The sequence below is a fragment of the Strix aluco genome, chromosome 1 (assembly GCF_031877795.1).
Source record: "Strix aluco isolate bStrAlu1 chromosome 1, bStrAlu1.hap1, whole genome shotgun sequence".
Lineage (NCBI taxonomy): Eukaryota > Metazoa > Chordata > Aves > Strigiformes > Strigidae > Strix > Strix aluco.
In genome coordinates this window covers 37,451,983-37,468,525 of record NC_133931.1, presented here as the reverse complement: position 1 = coordinate 37,468,525, position 16,543 = coordinate 37,451,983, and the positions used below count along the sequence as shown (strand labels likewise).

The window sequence follows — 16,543 nt, the reverse complement described above, 5'->3', positions numbered from 1 at the left end:
TGTTAATGGTTGGATTGGTAATAAGATATTAGCTAAATTTTTCAAGTTTAGGTGGCTTTTTTTCTAAATAGGATGAGAGAAGAACATTCCTGAATAAACTACTGGAAGCAGGGAAGTGAACATGATGAATAAAAACAAATTACACAATACATCTGAGAATAAGAGGAGTCAAAGAGGTAGTCACTCATGCTCCTTAAGCACAGTGTGGGTTTATGAATCTTGGATTTTCTAGTGATTTGTTCTTGTCCTTACTGAGAGCCTGAGGATAATGCAAGCTTTTAAGTTCCCAAGAGCTCCTGCCCTGCAGGGAATAGGAAATGTTTTGCCACAGAGACTGTTTGTGGCCAAGATCACAATGTATCAAGGACAAAATATCTGAAACTTAGGTTGAATTCTCTAGGAGAATGACAAGTCTGAGCCTAGTCCAGATTTTGAAGTTGTATGGCTCTTAACTTGGTGTGAATAGAAAATCGTAGAAAGGATATTCAAGGTTGTCTAAACTCAAGCTGATGCTTTGTAGGGATATTATCCTTTACTGAGTAGGTTTTAAAAAACCCACCAAACAAAATTAAGTATACCAAATCATTAGCATGAGCCCCCCAGTGATGTTATTCCCAGTTCTGTCTGCTAACTTGATATGGGATAAAAGGTAAATTGGATATTTCAGTACAATGTACTAAGACGCTTCAATTTCTTTTGACAACATGCTATCTGAGCAGATCCATTTTTAGGGGAATACTAAATAAAAAGCTAGATTGCAGCTTTCTAGGTCAGGAACTGCTAGACCTCCATTATTTTAAACAGCTTGAAGCACTGCAATATTCAGCGTGTGTGTGCGCGCACTGTTTTAGACTATTTTACAAGAGGGGTTTGTAAAGTTTCAAGGCTATGCTTTAGCAATAAAAAATAATGCCTCATGTATAAAGTGCATGAACTCAGGGATTTGATTCTCCTGAAGGTAACTTCAGTTGCATTTTTTTAAAGTACAAGCATACTTTAAGAACTGCATTTAGTCCGCTGTTGACTAATGGCTCTCTTACTTCTTCATGAAGTAGATAATGACTTTGCATAGAATATCAAACTCAATAGAAACAGACCACAGTAATGGAAGAAGAATTCTTTGTTATAAAGTTATTACATTAAACAAAACATTGACAAAATTGAAAGCTTTATAAATATCATCAGGTTTTGATGAATACTACCTCTTTTAATGTGCCTGCTAGTTGTTTTTCTTTTCCCCTAATTGTTTTTTGAAAGGTTCATTAAGGCATTTCTGATGATTTTTGATAGCTGAAACATAAAGCACTTAATGGGAGCTAGAAAGCCATGTAAAGGTCTGTAATAAATTCATATATTGCTGCTATAGGTTTCTCTTAGATCTTAATGTCTCTTTTGCACTCCAGATGCCATCTCAAAAAATAAAATTCCTGCAGAGCATATGGATCAAATTTTAGCCAGCAGGGAAAAAATTGTTGACTTGGCACCAGCTATTTGTGACCCACAGAGTACCTTTACAGACAGCCAAGTCATCCATTTCCTTTTCTGCTAGGCAGCGGCAGCTCTGACTCCTGAAGAACGCCTTCTTTGCCTGTAAAGCCTGGGTAACTTAACTCCAGCAATGATGAATGGGTACTGCAAGTGCCCATAACTTTGAAAATTCAGTGCTCAGCATTGGAACTGCAGCAATCTGATTCCTGAAAAATGGGTGACAGGACTGAAATTGTGTAGAATACTGTGGAAATACTTAATGGGCCCCTACTCTAGTTAAGTCCTTGAATTAAGTATGTCAAACCAGAAACAACCTACCAAACACACACACTTTTCTTCTCTTGGTGAGAAGAGTTAAGGATGAGAAAACCATGGTAAGAAGAATGCAGCTCAGATAGCACAGGTGCAGACACAGGATACGAACGGAATAGACTATGGTCACAAACATCTTAAAATTAGCTCTGTTCTTCTGTCCCTCTCCCTGGTTTCTTTGACTCTTACAGTTTTTACTTTGCGCGGTGCATATAATTTGAAATTGGGACACCTTTCATTTTTTGATGCCTGTGTGCAAATTCTTGCAGTCATTTCTGTTCTTGCAGTTCAGTCCTGAGTGTTCTGTAGATGTGCATGCTGTATACTGTTCTTTAAAGAAAAATACCTACAAAATGAAACAAGGATCAAAGCAAAGCACAATACAGGGACTACATTTTGTTACTTGGGTTGTAAAGCAGTTCAGCCTTCAGTTGCTCACACAAAAAGACTGTTTAGAGTAATGTAAATTTATCCATGTCCCAATCAGTAATTTCAATTCAAGAGATTTTTCAAAAAATCTGATGCTTTGGTATTAAAATGAAAGTTCATTTTAAAAGACCTGTATTAATACCAATTTTAAAAACTAACTTAAAATATCTTAATTTAAAAAAAAAAAATAATTCCCGTAACAAGTGAGAGGACAGAAGTGCTATATCTATCTCTCTGTGCTTATTTGCATATCACAGGTATTTACTCATAGCTATTTTAGTGTGGCTTGTCTTAAATCTAGCAACAGTTTTTGTGCTTTCTTGGAAAAAAAAGAGGAAAAAATGCTAACAGTGAAGTTCCTTTCCCTATTCTATCATGTCACTGAGCTTATGCTCTCTGCAGGAGACACCCGCACTCCTATACTTCAGCACTCAGAGAGCTTTCTGTCAGGGAGCTGCTGGAGACCTTCAACTAGGAAACAGTAACACGAAGGTCTTGGTAAGGAACTGTCTGTGTTCATGTCTCCCTAAAGTGCCTAATCCATATCAAAGGATAACCTGTCAGTTAAGCGTTATGGGAGCTGTGGGATTATGAGATGTATCTGTTTAGAAAGCTAAATCTGTACTTGGCCTTGGAAGCTTTCCCAGCCATAGTAGGACTGCTAGTGTGTCTCCCAAGCCAACTGAAAAGTGTAGATTATATGTCTGGGTGAGAATTAAGAGAGGGAAAAGAAGGTCTAGGGAAATAGGAAACAAAACAGATACCAGAAAGATCCAGCATCCTTGGAGATACTCAAAGGCCATCTGGAAGTAGTGCTGGGCAACCAACTCTAGGTGACCCTGCTGTAGCAGGGGAGTTGGATCAGTCCCTTCCAGCTTCAACCATTCTGTGATTACGTGGGAGAAAAATAAAAATCACAACCAAAACCCTGAGGTTTTAACAGCGAGAAATTAGGATCTAGCTAACTGCACAATAGGCAACCATAGACAGTTATGCTATCTTTAAAACCTCCTTTAATAAGTTCTCTTTTCTATTTGTATTGCTGATAGTCTTGTTTCTTTTCGTCAGTCCTCTTATTGGTCTACACAGAGCAGTGACAGTTTGCAGCTCCTGGTGCGGTCAGGTCCCAGCAGGTCTGGAAGTACTGCTGCTTTGAAAAAGTCAGGCTGTGTAGGGCTATAGAAACATATGTTCTCATTTTTGGCTCATGGGAGGGAGAAAACATTTTGCAAAGTGAGAGACTTCTCTATTGGAGCAGTCTGGGTTCTGGTGAGATTTGTGAGATTTTACAAACATCCTCATGTGACGGGAATCATTAGAGCCACTATAGAGAACCAGCATCACCAGCAATTACCCTTATGATTGTATGATCCTCATTAGGCTGATTAAACTAGTTTAGCATTATATTATTTAAGTGGCACCAGGCAAAGCAGCTGCACTTTGCTGGAGACGATACGCTAAAACTCTGAGCTGATACAAATATTGTAAGACTACCAACACATTAAAAATCCAAATTTAAAAAGGCCATTTTTTAGCGGCTACTATGGAAAATAAACACTCTGCCTCACTGAGACTGGGATGAGCAGTAAAACTGAGCATGTTCCAGCAAAACCATTAAACAATCCTACAAGCTATGGCTTATGTTACAGGGTGCACTGCAAACTCTCTTTATAATACACTTACACCTGACTTCCTCCTAGATAGAGGCAGGAGTTTCAGGTCAGTAAGGAGGACTTTAAAGTCAAACAGCAGTCAATGGCTATGGGAGCAGAACTCACGATCTTCTGACTCCTGATAAAATTTATCCTTTTCTTTAACGGTTTCTGAATCAGGAGAAGCTTGTACTCTTGCATTTGCAGAACACTGCTTGATTGGGAGCAGGCAGCCTGATTCAGCAGATGTGCTGAATGTTCCCAATATTCTTCAAAGCTGTTTTGTCCTTTTAAAACATTCTTATATAAAAAAAAAAAAAATACGGCTTTTTCACCATTTGGGTTTTTTTTCTTTTTTTTTCTTTTTTTTTTTTTAAGCAGGTAAACGCTGGTACAGCAAAATCAGTTATTGCAGAAGAACAGAGGTGTCAAATCCTGAGAAGCATGTTTTTGTTTGTTCTTCTCTAGAGAGAGAGAGAGAGAAAAAGGTGGTTATGACCCTGCTTCCGGAAAAGGTGGGGAACTAATTACTTGAAGTGGAGAAAGAATAAATACTGCTTCTTTGATGTAGCCGTTAAGTCGCTGCTCCCTGAAGCCAGGTGGCAATTTCTCATTTACTCCACCGCTTTTTGAGTGGGAGCCCTTGGCTGTCGGAGGGCTATCGCCACAACCTACGACCAGGGCACACCTTCATAGCTACGCGGATTAGTGCGTTAAGATGCTCGGTGTGGCTAGCTGGGAATTTCACCGATATCGTAAGAAAGGCAGCATTTTAAGATTTAAAAATAATTTAAGCAAACATTAAGGCTGGCTGTAGTCCCTGTGCCCCCTTCCTTGCTCACGGAGCGCCTCGTTCCTCTCCCCCGCGACCCTCCACCAGCTGAAGTTCGCGAGTGCCGCCCAGGCCCCTCACTCCGGGGGACCCCCGGCCCGGGGGAGCGGGGTTGGTGGGGGGGGTCCCTGGCAAGACGCCGACGCGCAGGCAGCGCCCCCGGAGAACGGGAACCGGGCTCTGGTGGGGGAAGAGCCCGTCCCCAGGCGGCGGTGGGGGGAAGGCGCCGGAGCAGCCCCCGCCTCCCGCCCGTTCTCCTCCCCCTTCCCTCGCTCCCGCCTTTTGTGCGCCGGAGCCCGGGCGTCAACGGGCGCCAGCGGCCGCGGCGCTGCCAGGAGCCCCCAGCCATTGGCTTCGGGAGCGGCGCTGTGGCGAGGGCGGCAGCTCCAGCCGCGGCTGTTCCCGTAACCAAGGCGCTGCCAGGCACAGGCGCGCGCACACACACACACAGACAGACAGACACCGAGCGCGGCGCGGGGTCGGGGGCCGCCTTTGCAGCTCTCCTCCTCCCTGCACCATGCTCCGCTCCGGGCAGCGCCCGCCCGCTGCTCCCTAAGGGGAGACAGCCCGCCGCCGCCCCGCGCCTAGTTCAGCGGGCGACTGGCACCTGGGTACCCTCCGGTTACCTGAGTTTGCTCCGTCCCGGGGACTTCGGGCTGCCGCCCCTCGGCCGCGCCTCGCCCCGCTCCCGCTGTGGCAGCCCCTGGGCGGCGGGGGAGGGAGCCGCGAGCAGCCGGAGGGACTGCAGCCGCCGCCGCCGCCGGGGGAGAGGAGCTCGGCCCCCGCCTCCGGAGCTCTTCATGGCGTCTCACCAGCAGACCAGGATCCAAGCCTACCTGGAGAAGAACAAGATCGGTCCCCTCTTCGAGGTAAGGTGCGCTCTTGCCGGCTGGCTCCTCCGCGGCGGGGGCGGGGGTGCCCCCACGATGGCCGCGGCTCCCCGCGCAGCACAGGTGAGCGTAGGGGCGAGGATGAGTTTGAGGCGCCGCTCTGGCGTCAGCCCGGTCGGGGAGGGCAGCGCCGGCACCCCCTGCCCCGCCGCCCCGCGCCACGCGTGTGCCCTCGTGTCCCTCCTCCACGCCCCTCCGAGCGCCGGCGCTCCGCGCAGCCCTCCCTCCCTCCCTCCCCGGCTGTCCCGCGGATGTGCCACGCTCCTTCGCCCCGCCACGGACGCGCCGCCCGCGCGGGTGGTGAAACAGGTGCCCCGCCGCCCGCCCCCCTCCCACCCGCGACCCCGGCCCCGGAGGCGCCCTCTCGGCGCCGCCCGCCTCTCCTGGGCGGCCGCGGAGCCGCGCGGAGGTGGGACGGCGGCCCGGGCCCGGCCGTCGGGCCGCGGGGAGCCGCGTACCGGCTCAGCATCCCAGAGCTGTGCGGGGGAGGTGGCGCTCGCAAGTGTTCCTGCCCCCCCCACCCGTGTCCGGGGCGGCGGCGCGGAGCCGCGCCGCGGGGGGTGGGCGCCGAACGGCCCGCGGGCGAGACCCCGAGGCGGCGTCCCTCCGGCACTGGCCAGCGCGGAGCGGGAGGTGGGCGCCTGCCCACCGGGAAACGCGCCCGCCGGACCGGGCACTCGGGAGGAAATCTGTCCTGCGGAAAGTCTGTGTCGGTGATGCTTTCTGAACATTTCATCAGCAGCCGTACGCTTGGGAAAGGTATTTTTGCTGTAAATTTTCCTTGGTCTTAGGAAGATGCACTTGCTTGGATTTGTATATGCGCAGATGTGCATAGTTTACTATTTCTGTGTATAAGCTAGAAATACTTAGGACGCAAAGGGGTACTAGAGCAATCGTGATTATTACTATTTTGTCATCCTGTTTCTCATACAGTTTTTACGTCTAAACGCACATATGTTATGCTCTGGCAGTATTATCCCAAGGCCCCAGTCTCCCTTTTTCAGTATTTAACTTGTTCTCAATCAACCTTACTACGTATGAAATCTCTTTTATTCTGGTGTGGGTCTTCAGTGCATGTTTTGGGCAGCATTTGCCAACCCTCATAAAGGTTCTAATTTTGTTAGTAAACTGTTTGCTAAGGGTCAGTTTTTATGTTTTGCGTGGGCTGAGGCTGTTGTGACAAATTATGTTGGCCTAGTGCCAGAAGTGTTAGATATTTTCATGCTGCAATAAATAAAACCCCATTTGATGGAACAGTAACTGGGTACTAGGGAACAGCAGGTGATTTTTCTAGTTCTGGAATTCATAGAAACTGAAACATTTGTGGGGTTCAGTTTCTGAATAAAAGACTGTTCAGTCAACACAGTTGCTAGGACTATTTATGTAGCTGACTCCTGGATGTTTCAATGGGAATTTAAGTGCCTTGGGGTTGTTGAAGAGTTAGGCCCTTGACAGCTGCCATTTTCTTCTAAATTTTCTTAACCCATTGTTTTATACATTAAAATTCAAACAAAGTACTTGACATCCCTGTTCTCAGTCACTGCATTTTAACCTAGTTTCTCAGTAGTGTAAGATGCTCATCTCTGTTGTTTAAATAGTCATATGCTTTAGTTACCAATAGTGGAGGAAAAAATGAAGAGGTTGTATTTGTTACAGCGTTTCATATATCTCTAAATATTTCACTAGTCACCATAATGTAGGAATTTCATCGTGGTAGAAGGAATATGTGGAAGGCTCTTTGCATAACCTTGCAGGCTCTCTACAGGTTGTTAATGCACTCCTGTGTACCAGGAAGAAATTTCTGTGTGAAATTCACTTAGACCTGAATACCAGGGAGTGGATTTAAGATATAGGACTGTAGCATTCATCTAGCTGGTTAAAGTTGTTTTAATCCATATCACTGTGAGGAAGAGGATCGTAATCCTTACCTCTTCCACTTCCTGATTAGCCATTTAAATCTACTTACATATTTCTTTTTTGGTGATGTATTTTTTGTTCTCAACAGTTCCTTGAAGATTTACAACCTGTGCTTGATCTTGTAGTCCTTAGTAAGGGGGAAGACATGTATTTGAAGTTGATGGGAATTGGCCAAAGACTATGCATAGGGTGAAGCTGATGCTTAATACTAGTATTCCTATTATATATGCGTTGTGGTGTATCAAGAATACCATGTGTTCACAGTCAGATATATTGACTAATGAATTGTTTCTTTCATATCTCTAAAAGTTCTGACACATTGAGAAGAGAGACCCATGCTTCGTCTTTGATTCAGGAACAGCTAGCATTTTCTTACACCTCTTCTGGTTTTGATGCAAATTAATCACCACTTGTCATGGGTGACAGCCATCTTTTTTTTTTGCAGTGAGTGGTAATTTTCTAATACCAAGTCAGAACAGAGTGGACTTGGATTCAATTTTCTACGGTGTTATTTGCTGAGCAGGTTGTGACTATAATTGCTCAATATATGCTTCAAGCCAACGTTTTAGGGAGTGCATAAAATATTGGGTAATTGAGGGTAGTCACAGGAAAGAAGAAAGTGGAGAGAGAACATGCAGGCTTTCTGACATGAAGGCCAGAATGGTGATGCATAAACAGATGGTATTGGATACTTGCATAATGAATGGTCAGTGATCAGGAGGTCTTTACACATAGATCTTAGAGAGTTACCAGGCACAGTTAGCTGATGGCTGGAACAGTCCATGGTTTCCTCATGATGAAGTACAGTTCCCCTCCAGTACAGTCAAGAGCAGTAGATGCTGTTAGTTGCTAGCTCATCATTGTGTTCCAGTTGCTTGCAGTTACCCTGGTAGTGTTTCTGTTCTGTCCTGTATTTGTGGCCTTCTGTTACCGTAGTTAGGGCTTTTTGTACTTCATTAACCAGCAGTATCTACTTAGGAACATCTGGGTTTTTTTGGACTTAATCTTTTTTTTTTAATTTATTTTTACCTTCAGCTCATGCTGCATATGTAGATGAGTTCAGTTTTATTTCTTTGCTGAAGTTTTGTATGGTTTGACACTTGAATTACCTTTCTAATTTGTGTAAAAGAGAAGTATTCAAGAGAAGTGCTGACATGTGAGATGCAGGAAGACTGTAGGCCCTCCCTTGGTTGCAAAGTTGTTTCCATCTCTATAAAGAAAGGTAGGAGTAACCTTCTGGAGAAAGAATTAATGAGCTTAGGCTGACTCAGCAGGCATCAGTCTTCTGACTACCAGTACCTGTTAACAGATAGTAGGAAGTCCTATCCACTCAGCTATGAATGGTAACACACAGATTCACTTGATTCCAAACATTTTTACTAGTTAAATTCTTATTTATGGCTTAGAGGTGGGAAGGAAAGTGGGTGGGAATTGGTGTGTACATCTGAGACTGTGTCAATTTTGAGATTTAAGACAGATTGCAAAACAACTTCGATACTTCAGCCTCATTTCCCCCTGTTGAATGTAGGTCCTCAAATCATGGTTTTTCAAAAGTGTTACTTCTTTGCCATTTCATCTTACAGGTGCCTAAGGTTTTTGCAGGTAAAATTCCTGTGAACCTACAGGTCAACTTCTAAATGCCCCAGGTCATGCAGGTGTTGTTAGTGCTGACAGTAAGGTCTTAAGGTAACCCCTTAAATTCTGTCAGGTTTCATGAGCTGGCGTATTCTGTTCTGTGTAGTTCTGTGTTGCAGTTTGGGTTGGTGTTGTGTTTTTTTTTTTCTTTCGCTTTTGAAAGCTTAGACATCTTTCTGTGAGAGATTATTGGCATCTGAGAATACTGTGGTTAGACACCTAGTTTAGACTTGAGGAATGCCCTTTAGAAACGCCTCTCTTCTGGGATTTTTGTGGTAACGCGTAGCATAGCACTACCTGGGTTTTTTTTAGATTTTTTTTTTTTTTTTTTTTACATTTAACTTGGAATGTAACAAGAATTCTAAATATGAATTATTTCTGTGATGAAGCTTCGCTGTTGTTTTTTTCCATCTTTCTAAAATGTGAACAGGAGGTGTGTGCCTAAAATTGGCTGGGACAGAGTATTCAGAATCAGCACCCACTCATTTCTGTCTGAGTGAAGTATTGACCCACTTTGCATTTCAAGCATCCAATCCAACAAATTCTTTTTGTGTGCTAATAATCTCAATGAATAATCCTGCTGCCTGTGAGTATCCATACATCTAGACTTCTGTATGACGGTGTCTCTTCAGCATCTAGTTGTGTGCTCATTTGGGCAACCTGACAGTTTCTATGAATTTGAAAGCTGGATCAGCACTCTTAAGAACAGATTGCAATAAATCTTCAACAGCTCCGAGATAAATTTAGTGTTTTGGAATTTTCTTATTTATAGAACTGCAGCTAAAAAGCATCCAGCAGGTACATTGTTGTTATGCAAACCAGAAGACTGTAATTTCTTTGAGTTATAAAAAGCCAAAATAACTCTTCTGAAAATAAACATACCGAACCCCTGGTTACCTGAGATATTTTTCTTGAAGTAATTTGGGTTTAGAACTATAATTCTTATTTTGAGCAACATAAAGGCTGTGTTCATATTAGAACACTTACTTTTTTTTTCTTCTGGCAGACAAAATTGCCGAAGCAAATATAATAGGAAACTAATTTTTTTTAATTTACAGTAGTTTTTTTTCCTAAATGAGATGCATTATTGCTATATATTATGCACTGGCTTCCGTTATTTAATTTAAATAAATAACTATGCTTCTGACTTAAACCTTAACACATCCTAATACACCTGTCTGATGACTAACAGTATTTATAGTGCACCTTGTGACTGAGTTAGTCAAAGTTTGGGAATGAATTTTGTCGTTTGGAAAGTCTTTTGAAGCAGCGTTTGCCCTCAGTTCTTAAATACACAATTGTAGACACAGTCACTTGAGTGTCTCATTTACCAGTTTAAGATTCCTCACAGTATCAAATTATGTTATAAGCTGCAATATCTGGAATGTGAATGATGGGCATGCTCTCAAAGAATTGTTTTCTTTTGAACTTGCTCAAATCATCTTTTACCTTATTTTGGTATTACACTTAATTGATTAGATTCTGTTGCTGTCATGAAAGGGTCTTATTCTGGATGATGTCCATTTACACAGAGAAGCATTTAATTTCAGGCAGCTAGATGGACCCTTTGGAAGACCAAGTTTTTCAGTACTTCGACATCACAAGCATCTGATTACCCAGTGACATTGTTTCAGCCTGGCAGTCCCTCTTTCAGAGGAGCCAATATTAGTTGTTTTTCAAAGGATGTGTGGAAACCAGCAGCGATCTAGAGCTGCTGCAGTGTTACACAGTGGGGGGTCGGGAATCATATAGAAGTTGGTTGGGTGTTTTTTTTTTGTTGCCTGCTACAGTAGGACTTTGTGGTAGCCTTGATGTGCACTGAAGTAAAAAGACCTACTTAAGGGGAATGAAAGTCAAATGGGAAGAAATGGTGCAGAGATGTCTTTTGCTTTTCGGAGAATTTACTGTGCATTCTGATAGTTGCCTTGGTAAAGTTGTCTTTAAGGGAAGACAGGTGAAAAACCCTAACTAAAACTATAGACAGACCCTTTTCCATTAACAAACAATTCCATGAGTAACGGCTTTATGCTTTTTCTTGGGTTTTGTGGTGACCAGCAAGATGCAAAAATTATCAGAAATTTCCATGTGGATGAGGCATTCGTAATTCTCCTCTCATGTGGAATCTGGGTTTAAGAAAAGAGGTTGTTCCTGAATTAGGAAAATCACATGTTTTGGTCTTGCTACTTGACTAGTTAATCTCTCAAGATTTGAAAGAACTTGCATTTTTGTGATGTCTACTCCTCTGGGAATTTTTCTGAAACTAGTTTAAAAAATTACTGGAAAGAGACAGTGAAAGAGATCACAGTTACAGGTATACATTTGTGTGGTTACAAACACAGATGATAATCACATAACCCTTGTTTCCACAGTGGCAACATTACTTTCCTGAAGGGGAAATGTGGGCTTTCTTAATTCCTTTTTAAAAAGAATTCCTTTGGGGCACAAGACACACAAAGAAATAAAAATCAAAGTTATATTCTTTGTCTAATAGTAATAATTACATTTGAAGAATTATATCTAACATGCAGAATGATAAAATGAAAGAATCATAATAACTTCCTTTTGTTACATTAGCTTTTAGGGTTTTTAAACTCTCAAAATGACAGTTACCTTGTTTCTTGAGAGGGGGAGCGGAGGGCATAACTAGCTTGCCTTAAAAACTAGCTGAGAAAATGAGAGCTAGTTCTCAGTTGAGTTGCTCACACCATCATGTACCAGCAGAACCTAAGGTCTGCTAAGGTCTAGAGCTAGCAGATGTTCCTGTTTGAAATGCCATGAGTCCCATGTCTTTGCTCTAGGACGTGCACTGAGACAATGATGATTTTGAATTTTTGTCTGGCAACCGTTGTAGTAATGAATTAGCCTGGATCCAAACAAGCCCATTACTACTGATCTTTCTTCTTTGTGTTTTAGCACATTATGAAGTTTCTTCCAAGTTTTGGATAATATTTAATGCATGGTGTTAATTAAAACCTGAAATAAGCTCTTCAACTGTTTTGCTTCTTTTGATTAATTCAGTCTTTTGGTACAAAGGACAAATGTAAATGTCAAATATTAAATTAAAAACTTTAATAGCTTTAACTTGGTCTTTAATTTTTTCTACTGTGTTCTTTGCTGTTACTGATTTATGCTTTTCCAAGTGGGCTAGATGCTATCCGTACCCCTGAGTCAGCATAGTCTCAGCCTTCTGATTGTTTTGGAGCTTCTGAGAGGGAAGGGGGCAGCTAGTACCTTAACCTGCTTTTCTGCCACGTGTGATGCGTTTCTTTACTGTTCTGGAGCAAGTGGGTTTCTTAGCTTCTTTATCTTGACATTGACTAAAAAGGCACACCTAGAAAGACACCTGTTATTAGTGCTTGCTTCTTTTAAAAGTGTAAATGTGTTAAAAAAATTGAGTTAGAAACATAATATTTAAGAGCATTTTAACATCAAGTTCTTTTAGAGTTTGCTTCTAATTTTGAAGGTCTAATCAATACTCTCCCTGTTTTCAATGTCTTTTCTTCGCAGTTGGTACTTTCCATTTTCTTTCTTGTTTGTGTAAATGAAGAGGTGGGGACCTATAATTTCTCTTTTTCATTTGTCTAGTGATGGGGGGTTTGTCTAGTGATTTTTTTTTTTTTTTGTCTTGTGATATTTTATTTTTTTGGGAAAGTATATGTGCTTTTGTATGAGTGATGGGTAATGGGGATACTTTGTTACCTCTGGATTTGAGAGATGGCTTCAGGTATTTTTATGTTCACCAACTTTTGGAACAAATACTACCCAAACACCTTAATGTCTGTAATATCCAGATAAAAATGAGGTGTTATTGACTGTATTCTGTATTATCCCCCTTGCACGGATGCACACTTTCTCATTCTCCTAGCTGTGAAGTACGAGAGGAGGATGTCTTCTGTGTTAAGGGAAGATACTTCTCTACGTGAAACCATGAGAAACAGTTAAAACCCAGCTGAAAGCACAATAATTTTCAAACAGAAACTGTTGGCCTCCTGTCTAAGGCAGTGCGCTGTTTCTGACATTACTGAAGGTGATGAAAAGCAGCATTCATTTGATAGGAGGAACAAGGGTTCATGAATTTAATTCTAGGATGTAGGAAAAGAGCATGATCACTTGAAATGCACTCCTATGCCTTTGCCAAGACAACGCAACATCCATATCTGCTCACAATATAGAGGGTAATATCCTTTTAAAAAGCTTGCAAAAGGCACATTTTTGATGTCCTTAACTTTTATGTCAGGTACCATATACCATGCTGTGATAATTTCTCCTTTGGCTACTCAGTTTCACTGAATATCTACTTTTAGTTCCATCCAAAAGTGTTCAGGCAGAGTCATTAGACTGAAGTTATGATGCCCCTCTGGTTTTGCTCTTCTGTTGGTTTGGGCCGTTTTCTTTCCCTATTCACATAAAATTCAAGTATTATCTTTGCATTAAACATAGAGTTTCCAATGAAACACCTCAGTTTTGAACATAACTTTACATACCACCATGAGGAAATGTGGTACAGTTATGGGAAATGCCCATACAAAATGAAGAATGCACGTGAACTCACTTACCCATGGTAAGTAGAAGGCTATTTTACATTAGCCACCTCTTATAAAATTTCTGTCCATATGGAGAGTGGAAACTGTTACCTTCTTGTGTATTTCCATGAAGCATTCTTTCTTTCTCCTCATTCTGCCAGTTCCCTGCAATATTCAATGAGTAAAATCACTCTATTCATGCACCAGATTTCTCTATAGTGGCTGGAACAATATGCTTATCAAGCTCTTTTGTTGGCTTCTGGAGAAGCTGTTTTCTGGGGCAGGAATCATGAGAGTTTGGGTCTTTCAGCTGTGTTGGAGCCTTTTTAATTGAATCATTCCTCCTCTCATAGCTTGTTTTACTCCAGACACTCTGGTGGTTTAGTAATCAGAACTGCAGGTTGTGAGGCTGATCTAATAGCCAGTTGCTGCAGGTCTTGTTCATCTTCATTGCTGGCTGCCTGTTCTGGCTGTCCTTGATGCAGAACTGGCAGTTGTCTCATATTACAGTTACCCAGTTTGGGAAGATGAAATAGAAAAGGAATTTTGCAAAGCAGTGAAAAGTGTTCAGTTGGTTTATCTTGGTGGGTCGCCATGTGGTCTGATGAGGAGCATGGCATTGACTCAGGGGAGAAAACATAGGTGGCCAGAGGATGAGGGGAAGGAGAGGAGCACGACTGTCTTTTTCTCCAGTAGCAAGCTGCTAGATGGGCATAAGTGATCTCCAAATCACTCCGTGAGTTCTAACTACCCAGTATACCAGGAGCTTGTGTGCTTAAGTTAGCTTCATGTGGATCTTGCCTTTTAAAGATGCAGTTTCCATAGGTCAGGAAAATGTCAGGGAGCCCAGTCCAGTCCCTTCTGTGAAGGAACAGAAGAGGGAATTGAATAATTAGGGAGGATAGCCTAATGAATTCGGAGGAAATAGACCATATGAATACACTGAGTATGAACATGAGAATGGATAGGACATGGAAGGGAATGGCATGGCAAATATTAATGCTACATTGCCAATGCATTCTTTTTCTTTTCTTTTTTTTTTTTTTTTTTCTTATAATCTCAGTCCCTACAGTCAAATGGTTACCTGGGATCTGTACTTTTTTTTAAAGAAAGGTTCTAGTGCTTGTGGTTGCTGAGGGTATGACTGAAGGGTGAGAAACACAGGGCAAATACAAGCAAATATAACTTCTTATCCTCTAAAGAAACGTGCATGCTTTGCAGTGTCTGACTTATAGTACTTGATCTTGGCAATACTGCTTGGGTATAGATTTGCCAGGGAGTTAAAGTTGTCCTTAGCACTACTATTAACGCTGGCTGCTGTGCCACAAACTCCTTCATGAAGATTGCATTACACTCCAATTTGATAGGCATTGCGTCTTTGCGGACATTGGTATGATTGGAGAGGTAAACTGGTGATTGTGAAGGATTCTTCTGGTCAGGTATCTATCTCAAAGAAGGGAATTCTGAATGATAAGTTCTGTGTTTCTTTTGGTGCACTAATTCATAAAAGCTGCATTGTGCATTAGTATGTAGGTGCTGTATTTTCTTGTTCAGACACGTTGTATTAACTGCACATGTCCAGGCCAGTTGAGCATGACACGCTCAATACGCCCAGTGTGACTTGGGTATTCATCTTCCTAAGCATTCTGAAGAATCTTGTCCTAATCGGGACAAAGCAGAGATGTTCAGGGAAACAAAAGCTGAGGACAAAACCAAGCTTTGCAGATGCAGAAATTCCTCTGGGTGTGCCATCATGAAACACCACCCATAAACGTGCCAAGGATGAACTCTGCACAGTATTAACCCTGGAGAGATGGCAGGCTGCAACTCACTCACCGAGTAGCTTTTAAAAGACACATCCTTTTGCATGATGTTGAACCCCCAGAAGAAAATAGATGTTTCAGAGCTCCTCCTAAGTGTGCCCTGGTTCAGAATGATGCCAGTAGATAATGCCTGTAGTCTAACACAAAGTATAAGATAGTGAAGCTATTTGGAGATAAAGACTGAATGGAGACTTACCAATATGGAGTGAAGAAGGGATACGCAAAGAGAAGACTAAATTGTTAGAGTAACAGATTTAATCTTGATTTCTTATCCTGTGAAGGAGGAATACCTGAAAGAAAAAGATAGCAGGGGAGAAAAAGGAACAAAGGTAAATAAGAAACTCAAGAGAATTTATTTTATTCTGTGTTTCTCTATGATAATAGAAAAAAGATTAAAGAATGAAGTTGGCCAAAATGAAGATCCACTTAACATTTACTTAGACACTGAAGAAAAAGTTAAGAAGTCAGGACAGGAAATACACAGTAGTTAAGGTACTGAAATGGTAGCCAGTTATTTGGCTGCTGTTCCTACTTCTGCTACTGCTGTCCCGCTACATTTTCATATATTATTCTGTGCTTGTGTTTCTCCTTTCTTTGTCTCTCTTGTTTATCTGCACAGAGACTGCAAACCCCTCTGGCTCTTACAGTCTTCACATGGTTTAGGAGTTTTCACAGCAAGACCCTGAGCTCATTATGGCCCTTCTGCTTCATCTTCTTTCTTTGTGCTGCCTCAGTGCCTGGTAGTGCTATTAATCCCATTAATTGGTGCCACACATTCAAAAAAATTGATTTCTCCTCCCTTCTCCCCTGCTTAGTGTGGCGGTTCAGAGCATTGACAGGTCTCAAGGCTGCAGCACAGTCCATGTGAGCACATTGTGTTCCCACAGGGAGTCTTGCTACAACTGTTGAGGCCCTGATTTATGACAGGAAGGCCTTCACTCATAACCAGGCAGATGTAGTCTAAGGTTAATAGCAATCAAATCATCAGAAAGCTTTAATTGGGCAATCACTGTCAGGGTTGGGAAGTTACTTCGCTGTATCA

At 42.3% G+C, this 16,543-nt stretch overlaps 1 protein-coding gene across 2 annotated transcripts in view; it reads left to right on the top strand.

Annotated features, from left to right (window-relative positions):
* Window positions 1–5,186: 5,186 nt before the first annotated feature.
* The window catches only part of C1H8orf34 (chromosome 1 C8orf34 homolog), a 175,459-nt gene continuing 164,102 nt past the window's right edge, over window positions 5,187–16,543 (top strand). Inside the window, exon 1 of one of the 2 annotated variants that reach the window (XM_074847240.1) lies at window positions 5,187–5,582. In XM_074847240.1, coding sequence (XP_074703341.1) covers window positions 5,514–5,582 — 69 coding nt within the window. In that variant the 5' untranslated portion in view covers window positions 5,187–5,513. The remainder of the gene's footprint in view (window positions 5,583–16,543) is intronic. The other variant, XM_074847232.1, reaches the window with a different exon arrangement.